Below are 10,259 nucleotides of genomic sequence, written 5' to 3' on the forward strand. Positions count from 1 at the left end.
TAAACTAAAACTTATGTATATTTTAGCATTATTATAAATGTGTAATTTATGTCTTCTAATTTTTCATCATAATTTTCTTATTACTTTTTTATTTTATTTTAGATTCAAATATTTTTATTCCTTGCAATTATATCAATTTTTACTTGTATTTCCTAAACAAGTTCTAGTTTTTCCGTACTTAATTTTCAAGTGTTTTGTTTGTATTATTTGCCATCACTTTTTTGTTAAGAATTTGTATAAGTAAAAATAATTAAAAAAAACTAAATAAAAGCATTTGAAAGTGACATGGACAAAAATATTGGACGGATCAGAAGTTGAAATTGGTAAAATTAATGGAACCGAAACATATTTAAACATGTATGGGTAAGGACCAATGTCATGTTTACTAGGCTGATCCACTGACAACTTAAGTTCAACTACGTTCAAGTAAAGCGAAGTTAATCCATGATTAGAAGCTAGATAGTGCGATCCTGATCAGTCGAACTTCCTAATCCAGCCCAATAAGAAAAGCTCACTAATGTAATGGAAGGAAATGGAAGAGCAATACGACCGATAGGAAGGAAGAAGACGAATCCTCTCAATGGTTCTCTAGGCTTCAACCCTCACACGAGAACAATTGGTGCCCACCGTGGGACCGAGGGAAATCGAGTTTCGGACTCTAGTAGATGGTATCAACTCGAAGCATGACAAGAGAGAGGATGACCAAAGCTTACCAGACCACATTTTTGTTGTCTCTGCAGAGAGAGATGGCTGAGCTGGAAGGAACAAAGAAGTGAGCAGGAAGAACAAGCAGGAGATCCAAGCTCTCCGCAGGGAGAACGAGGATATGAAGAGGAAGCTGACCGAGGAAGGACCATCCATTGTGCCGCCTAACCTTGTCGGTAGGTCGGTCAGCCTCTGAACAAGGCCCCCACTCCAGAGATGGATGGCAAGTCTTGTCCTAACAAGTCGGTCCGGTCCACATGACCGGTACAATGAATTCTATGTGCCGACACCCGTTTGCCGATTCTATCATCGGAGTTCCACTGTCGGACAAGTGGAAAGGCTTCAACAAGGATCGATATGACGGCACGCCCGACCAAGATGAGCACATGGATGCGTACACCATGCGCATGAGCATGTACACCGCTGATGATGCGGTCATGTGCCAAGTGTTTCCCACATCGCTAAAGGGAGGAGCTCTCACCTGGTTCACGAAGCTCCCTCTCGACTCCGTCGATAGCTTCGCGACGTTGATGTCCAAGTTCGAGACACATTTCGTCACAAGCTGTCCGCACCATCTGACCTCCATTGCCCTGGTTGGTATCCTCCAGGAGAAGGGGGAGTCTTTGAGAACCTTCGTCGATAGATTTGACAAGGTAGCGATGAGCATTCGGAACCTCAGCATGGACGTGGCCATGCACCATATGCTAATAGCCTTACGTCCGGGACCATTTGCTGATAGCCTCTGCATGCAGTCGGCCGCAAGCTTGGATGAGAAGTAGAAGGAACTAAGAGAGTTTTGCAACTAGGCCCGTGCGGAGGCTAGCAAAGAAAATGGGAAGGAGGAGAAGGAGCCTCATGACCGATCGACCAACCGGGGATATAGGAGAAGGGATAACCAGGGCAGCCGGTTCTCAAGATATACCACGCTGACGACCGAGAGAGGGAGGATCCTAGATGAGGCTCCCAGCGTTCAGCTGATCCCTTCGCCCAAGAAGGCATCAATCCCCGAAAACGCCGACCGCAGGAAGCGGTGTCGATACCACAAAAACAGCGGGCATTCCACTGAAGAATGCAAAGCTTTTAAGGATAAGATAGAACAACTTATCCAAACTATTAAAGCTCCAATAGTGCCTGGAAGAAGCACCTCAGAGCGGTGCATTAGGTGAATGCGGTGTCATTTCGACTAAGAATGTCGTTCATCACCTTCACCGACGTTGATTTCAAAGGTGTTGATTATCGGTAGGACGACCCGATGGTGATATTGATAAATTCACCATCATGAAAACGTTGTTGGACCAAGGAAGTTCAATAGATATCCTCTACTGGAAAACCTTCAAAGCAATGAGGATACATGAGGCAAAGATGGTAACGTACGATCACCACGTTGTCGGCTTTGCAGGTGAGAAGGTCGGTACTAAACACTACATCGAGCTTTATACCACCTTCGGCGAGGGGAAGAACAACAAGACCATCAAGATCAGATACTTGGTGATTGACGCTAACACCTCGTACAACATTCTCCTCGGACAGTCGTCCATCAACCGGCTGATGGCGATCGTCTCGACACCCCACTTGGCAATGAAGTTCCCTTCAGCGTCAGGGGACATTCTCACGGTGCATGTGGATCAGAAGGTCGCCCAATAATGTTACGCCAAGAGCCTTAGGGTGGAGCACAAAGAATGGTCCCCTAAGCGTAAAACCTCTCAAGGACAAAAATCTCCTCGTAGAGAAGACCAACCTACACCGATAGAGCATACGGTTGCTCTGATGGATCTGGATCTCCGGAAGACCAAGGACAGGCTAGAGGCCAGGAAAAGCTGCGTCGAGTGCCCCTTCTTGACGAAGAGCACAGTACCTGTGTCGGTACGGCCATAGCAGCTACCTAGGCCGAGTTGATGCATGCCACGCTGAAGAAGAATGTAGACCTTTTTGCATGGACGACATCCGATATGCCGGGGTAAGCCCGGATATCATGACCCACAAGCTTTCGGTATTCAAGGAAGCGCACCTAGTCGCACAGAAAAAGAGAAACCATGGTGACGAGAAGAGGCTCGCAGTCAAGGAAGAAACCGAGAACCTCCTCTCGGTCGGCTTCATTCGTGAGGCCCGGTACACAACATGGTTGGCCAACATGGTGATGGTCACCAAAACGAACAAAAAATGGATAATGTGTGTGGATTACACAACCTGATTAGAGCCTGCCCGAAAGATTCGTATCCACTTCCCAACATCGACTGACTGGTAGGTGGAACGGCCGACCACAAGATCCTTAATTTCTTGGATGCTTACTCTGGATACAACCAGATAAGCATGCACCCTTGGGACAAGGAGAAGACGACCTTCGTGACGGATGACACCAACTACTAGTACAAGGTAATGTCGTTCGGATTGAAGAACGCTGGAGCAACATACTAGCAGCTCATGGATAAGATCTTCAAGGGTCTTATCGGTCGGTGTGTAGAGGTATACGTGGACGACATCGTAGTTAAGTCCGACTCTTGCTAGCAGCACATCGAGGACCTTGAATAGGTCTTCAAAGCCCTCAGGCGTACGAACATGAGGCTCAACCCCGAGAAATGCACATTCAGAGTTGAAGGAGAAATTTTTTTGGGTTTCATGCTAACCCACAGGGGGATCGAGGCCAATCCAGACAAGTGTCGGACGGTCGCCAAGATGTGGAGCCCCCATAACGTAAAAGAGGTTCAACAATTGATAGGTCGTCTCACCGCACTTTCCAGGTTCGTCCCCCGGCTGACCAAGAGAACCAAGCCAATGGTACAACTGCTCTGCAAGGTAGCTAAGTTCAGCCGGGACGAGAAGTGTGAAGAGATCTTCCAAAAGCTAAAGAACTTCTTGTCATCACCAGTTGTCATCCAGAAGCCGAGACCTGAGCAACCCATTATGGTGTACCTGGCGATCTCTCAGGAAGCGGTCAGCGCCGCACTTGTTCAAAAGGTGGAGAATGAAGAATGATCGGTATACTTCGTGAGTCGGACGCTCCATGCAGCCGAGACGAGGTACCAGATGATTGAGAAGGTGACCCTTGCCCTAGTCCTAACGACCATTCAGATGCGGCAATACTTCCTGAACCACTTCATCACGGTAAGAACTGACTAACCCATTTTTAAAATTTTATCTAAACCCGACCCTGCAGGACAAATGATAGGGTAGTTAATTGAGCTTTCGAAGTTCGACATCCGATACGAGCCGAAAGGTCCCATACAATCCCAATGTTTGGCTAACTTCTCCACCGAGCTTACTCCTCTCCCTGACCTCTCGACTGGATGGACGCTATATGTGGACCACTCCTCAAACAAGACCGCATGTGGAGTAAGAGTTATCCTCGAAGGACCCAGGGACCTCCTCTAGGAGCAAGCCCTCCGGTTTGGATTCAAGGCCACCAACAACCAGGCTGAATGTCGAATACGAAGCTTTCCTTGTCAGCTTGAACATACAACATGAGAGCTCGCGAGGTAACTTGCAAGAGCGATTCCCAAGTCATGATCGGTCAGATCAACGGTGAATTTGAATTTAAAGAACCTTTTCTCGAAAGGTATTATCACACGGTCCGAAATAGCATCGCCTGATTCCAGATAGCAACGTTAGAGGACATCCACCGAAAGGAGAACAAGCGTGTTGATACACAGTCTCGACTATCAACAACGAAGAAGGAAAGCCACCATAGTTCGATCAAGCAGATCTGGCTGAGACAACATAGCGTGGCAGATGATGGATTTCCTATGAGCTCTTCTTGGATGTTTGTAGAAGATGGTGCGGAAGCTTAATGGAGGAGATGAACAAGGTCCTCCTAAGAGGTGTGGTGACCTTGAAGGTGCATGAAGAGTGTGGAAATGGGGAGGTTCGGCCAGCCCCTTTGAAGGTGGTGAAATGAAGATTAAAACCTAGAAGCTAGGCAAGGAGTAATGTATGGCACTAAATTGGCAGCATAACAATACTCTATTCAATCTTCAAATACATGAGGTTGGCTCCTCCTTTTATAGGCTAAGGAGAACCAGATTTGATGACCTAAATGCTACACAAATGTAAGCCAAATGAAATGTAAAGAAGTGGCACATGGAGGCACATGGAGCACATGGCACATGGGTGCACATGGCCCTCCAACTTACACATGGACGAACTTGATTAGTGAAGGCTTCTAGAAACCTTTAGCTAATCAAGGTTAACTCCTCCTTAATTCTAATGTGCAGAAAAATAAACATTTGTCCACATGGCTATGCTATTTACACCCCAATTAAAACTAGGCTACACTTGATGGACCTTCACGGAACATGTACCAATATGTCATTCTCCCATTCATAGCTTGATCCAAGTCTTCTTGTCCTAGACGCTCCTAGCTTGGTCTTAGACGCTCCTAGCTTGATCTTAGACGCTCCTAGCTTGGTTTTAGACGCTCCTAGCTTGATCTTAGACGCTCATAGCTTGGTCTTAGATGCTTGGCTTGGGTCTAGACGCTCTTGACTTGGGGTCTAGCCTTTCATGGGAGGTTGTGCTTGGCCCTCCTCCATCATCCCCTCCCTCTTGAAAAGGATTTGTCCTCAAATCTAATGCTTTTGCTTCCTAGGGGGATGGTTGTGGCTGGATGGTGTCCATCATCTCCTCCTTCTTGAGAAGATCTATCCTCAGATCTTCAGACTTGATCTCGGATAGCAGCCTCTTGCTTTGAGAACTAGGATTGCCCTCTCGGGTCAAACATGTACCTACGGAAATCATAAAATAAAGCAGAGGTGTTAGTTTGAAAATTAATTTCACTAAGTTGCCATTTTTCTTTTTCTTTTGTGTTTGACAACTTTTTACAATATTTCTTTTTTGATTGTTGTATTGTTCTCTAATCATCTTATGCATTTTAAAATTTTCAATTGTGGTTACTTTCTCCTTAGGCACAAATCCTATAGGAGATGGTAACAACTCAAAAGAAGAAAGATGATTTAGCCCACATACAACCTCAAAAGTAGAAATATAAGTAGTTTTGTGAACTACTTTATGGTGTGCATGCTCATCTCTAGAGTTGTGTTTGTCTTTTATGATTACTCTAGGCATAGTGGAAAGAGCTATGTTTTCAATTTTATTTTGACCATTCTTTTGAGGATAAAAATTTGAAGAGTACAACTTAATTTCAAGTTTTTCTAAAAGTATCCTCGAATGATGGTTTTCAATTTTTGGAGCTCTATCCAACACTATGCTTGAAGATAAACCATGGAGACTTATCACTTCTCTAGAGAAGAGTTTATCCATATCCTTGGAAAAACCTTTTGTTGTCCTAGGAAGCTCTAAGATAAAATCGAGGTTTATGTCTTCCCAAAGATCATTTGCAAAAGGTAAAGGAGTATAGAGTTCATGAGACATTGCCTTAGGCGTATTTGTAAAACAAGAAATGTATCTAAGGTAATGTCTTTGAACTTCTTTTCTCATGGGCGACAAAAGTTTTCCCTTTAAAAGCTCTAGAGTTTTATCAACTCTATTTTGTCCCATGAGTTCTCCTTTATGAAGAGTTTTTCTTTTATGTGTGAAGGTAGTCTCGTTGATACAACCATTGTTCATGAAAATTTTAATGCTTTGCAAGAGTTGTCTCAATAAGAAATGACAAGTTTCTTTAGGTACTACCTCACATAAAAAATTGGTTTGGTAGTTACCTATAGATAACTTGACCTTCACTTGGGGATATCTTGGTATATATGTAAAATAATCTATGCAAGCCTCTTTTAAGGATTCTTCTTTTTTTTTCTATGCTTGCAAGTGTTCCTTTACAAAAGGTAAGGCTTTGAGGTTGTTAAACAAGACACATATTTTCAAAGGTATTTTGTTGAATGACCTTGTGGGAAGGAACACTCTTCTCCCATGCCTTTTGTTTCTCAAGGGTCTTCTCATGCTTTTCTTTTTCTTTAGCTTTCCTTTCGACTTCCTCTCTTTTCTTTTGTATTTTTCTTTCCTTTCTTTCTTTATGGGAAGCAAACAATTTTTCTACCCTCATTTCCCAATCTAGGCAAGCTTCTATATTTTCTTTTCCATGGAAATGGGGTTGGTCTACCCTAACCTCTCTTGGGTTTTCTTTTTCTTTTCTATCTCTTCTATGTCTTCTAGGGGGTGCTTGATAATAATCATTTATTCTAAGGCTTCCCTTCCCAAAAGAATCATGATCTTTAGAGATAGATGTATGAGAAGGTAATTTTTTTAAAATGTGAGACTTCTCATCCTTTGCTTTAGTCAATTCGTTAGTTTTAGCCTCATTCTCCAATTGTTTAGATGAAATTGATTGCATATCCTTAGAAAGTTGTTTCAAAAGAGATTTCAAGGATTTCTCCTCACTTTTAAGAGATTTAGAGGAGTGAGAAGCCATGACTAAAGCTTTGTGTTTAGAAATGTTTTACTTTTAAGAAAGAGGAGGGAAGCTAATGAAGGTAGTTTTCCAGGTAAGAGAGGTGAGTCACAATGGACTACTTAAATACCAAGTCTTTGCCTTAGCCAAAAACTATCCCTCAAGACATTCACACAAATCTTTCTTTAGGTAAATCACTTGAAACACAATGAGGATGTAAAAATCAAATTTTGAATGCAAGAAAACAATGCAAACTATTTAACAAACAAAAGAAATAATCAAAGCTTTAAACAAGACTAAACAAAAGCAATTAACAAAACAATTAACAATTGCTAAGCTAGAAAGTTCTAAACTAGTCGGCCCTAGGTGAGGCTTCTTGGACACTTGGAGCCCTTGAAGACACACTCACCGTCTAATTACGTAATTAAACAAGTAATTAACAAGAGTTAAGTTGAAAAGAAATTAGATGAACTCCCTTTTGTTGATTTTTCTATTTGCACTTCTTTTGTTGGGCCTTCCAATGTATGTGGTGTATTTAGAAGATGTTTGTTTCAGCCCCTTGCCTTTGTTCCTCTTGGAATTAGGTAATTAATTCTTCAATCCAGCACCTATTAAGCAAACTAGACTCCCCTCAAGTCAATTCCCACTCAATCAAGTACCAATTGATAATTAATCCACCACCAAGCTTAGAGGTCAAAGAATTAAAGCAAGAAACAAATTAATTTGAAAAACAGTACCACACAAAAGGAATTAAATGTGACAACTAGAAAGAGTTCCAATGAAATTAGACAAGCAAATAAAAAGGTACTCAAAGAAAGGATGACACACAAAATGGAACCTATAGAATAGCACCAGATTTGATTTCAAAATCAAAAACAGCACCACTGAAATAATTGTTGTGGTCCAGAGAGCGTGATTTTCACTGATTTATGCTGAGCTGGCCTTTTAATATTTGCTTCTGAAAATTTATATGCAAACAGATCAAGATCTTAACAAAATTCTAGCGTTGGTTTCACTCCAAACGCATGCACCATTTTGTTTTAATAAATTTTCTAAAATCAATGCTCAGTTACGCCAGTTGTAGCGTCAGGATTGCACACTGTTTTTATAATATTTATCATTTTTTTTCTATTTGTTTTTTTGAACTGATTCTTTTTTTGTCTTTTCTCTAACACCTCAATCTTGCAAAATCCAGAGGCTCAAAATTTTCTTATGTGGGAAAATAATTTTCTTAAGCAAAACAGCCAGCACAGAGTTATGCAGAAAGCCATGAAATTGCAGTGTTCAAGGTACACCATGATCAACCAAGATCTGTACCAAAGGGGCTACTTGACGTCGTTGCTGAAGTGCATCACTAAGGACCAGGCCGAGTATGTCCTCAAAGAGATCCATGAGGGGGTATGCGACATTCACTCAAGAGCCCGAACGATGGTTGCCAAAGTCCTCAAGGCTAGTTATTACTGGTTGATCCTTCAAGGAGGCTACGCAAAATATGTGAAGAAATGCGCTAAGTGTCAGGAGTTCGGTCCCCTGCACCACCTGAAGCCAAAAATGTTACACAACATGACATCCACATAGCCGTTCGCCATCTGAGGGATGGACATCATCGGTCCCTTTGCCACAGGAAAGGGACAGAAAAATTCCCCTTTTGGTTGGAGTCGACTATTATACGAAATGGATCGAGGCCGAGCCACTCGTTCCATCTCCGCCAAAAACGTGGAAAACTTTGTATGGCAAAGTATTGTTTGCCGGTTCAGAGTGTCACACACGATAATAACCGACAACGACTGGTAGTTCATCGATCGAGGGCTCTAATCTTTCTACAATGACCTTGGCATCAAGTTCATAACAGCCTCGTTCAATAAGGTCATCTTGAACGAACTAAAGAAGCGGCTCAACAAAGGAAAAGGCCTACAGACCGAAGAATTGTTAGAAGTCATGTGGGCATATTGCTGCACCCCCAGACGTCCACCCAAGAGACACTGTACAACCTAACGTACGAGACCGAATTAATAATCCCGGTCGAAGTAGGCGAGCCTATTGTTCGAAGGAAAATGTTTGATTTGACCCTGAACGAAGAAAGCCTCTCGATCAACCTAGATTTGGTCAGTGAGCTTCGCGACAAGAACAAGATTCGAGAGGCAACATGCAAGCTTCGGGCAGCAAGGCGCTACAACACAAAAGTCTGACCGAGGAGTTTCAGTAAGGAGACCTCGTCTGCAGAATGAGGAGCGACATAAGGAATAATGAAGGCAAGTTCTCGTCCAACTGCGAAGGGCCCTTTCGGATCTGAGAAGTTGCAGCTGGGTGGCATATCACCTAGAATGGTTGTCAGGCAGAATTGTACCAAGGTCGCCAAATTTGATAGTTGTCGTTTTGCTGTCAAATTTATAAGATTCTAGCGTAGACTTGTCAAACACTAGAGAGATGATAATATAATTGTGTTCAGATGACCCCAAGTCCTCTCCCAATGAATCTAATAGTAAAATCACTAAATCAACGTTTAAAATCTATCTACAAACAATCAAAGTTAGCAATAACAATAATTATAAAACGAGATTGAGATAGTTGTGCAAAAAATATAAAAAAGATTAAAACAACAAATAAAAAGGGGTTGATCCCCAAGTTCTTCAATCATTAAATTCTTCATAGGTTCTCTAAAGATTAATCCTTTCTCAATCCTCTAACAGAGTTAAACCAAATTGAAATATGTGTCGATCTGATTTAATTAAAACTCACCAATAAAGCATGTTTTTACTGGTTTAATCAATACCCACTTTGTTTCATGCGTAAACTCCATGGGAATGCTTATCTCCTATCTCTTGAATCATGCGCCTAAGAAATCAATTAGAACAATGCGAATTAACTAAGAAACCAAAGTTTAAGATAATGAAAACTTTCAATCATGCGTTTAAGTGCAACCTCTCACAAAAACTAGTTTCCCAGGAGATTAGACTATTAAAACAAGTGTTATAGAGAATTAAAAATCAAAATTTTTATTGAAGAAAACCTCAGAACTCATTGGGGAATTACAAAAGAATCAACCAAAAAGGTTTAGCCTTCCATGCGGAGGAAAAACAAAAGAATTACAAGGAAGAAAAAGAAACTAAGAAAACTCTATGAAGCTCTTCCTTTCTCCTTGATGTTTGTGTTCTTTTATAGGCTTTTATGCTCCAAGGATCTTGGGAAAATATTGCATTTTAGATTTTGTTAATAATTT

The 10,259-nt window shown here is 41.8% G+C and overlaps 1 protein-coding gene across 1 annotated transcript; it reads left to right on the forward strand.

The window, feature by feature from the left end:
- Positions 1 to 974: 974 nt before the first annotated feature.
- LOC137832962 (uncharacterized) lies at positions 975 to 1,484 on the forward strand. The gene has a single exon (XM_068641365.2). The coding sequence runs from the start codon at positions 975 to 977 to the stop codon at positions 1,482 to 1,484; it is 510 nt and encodes a 169-aa protein (XP_068497466.2).
- The last annotated feature ends 8,775 nt before the right edge of the window (positions 1,485 to 10,259 follow it).

Source organism: Phaseolus vulgaris, chromosome 6 (assembly GCF_051622355.1).
Source record: "Phaseolus vulgaris cultivar YP4 chromosome 6, ASM5162235v1, whole genome shotgun sequence".
NCBI classification, from domain to species: Eukaryota; Viridiplantae; Streptophyta; class Magnoliopsida; order Fabales; family Fabaceae; genus Phaseolus; species Phaseolus vulgaris.

Bases quoted from the DNA above. Each gene is read 5' to 3' on its own strand.
- LOC137832962 (XM_068641365.2), top strand. From the start codon at position 975: ATGAATTCTATGTGCCGACACCCGTTTGCCGATTCTATCATCGGAGTT.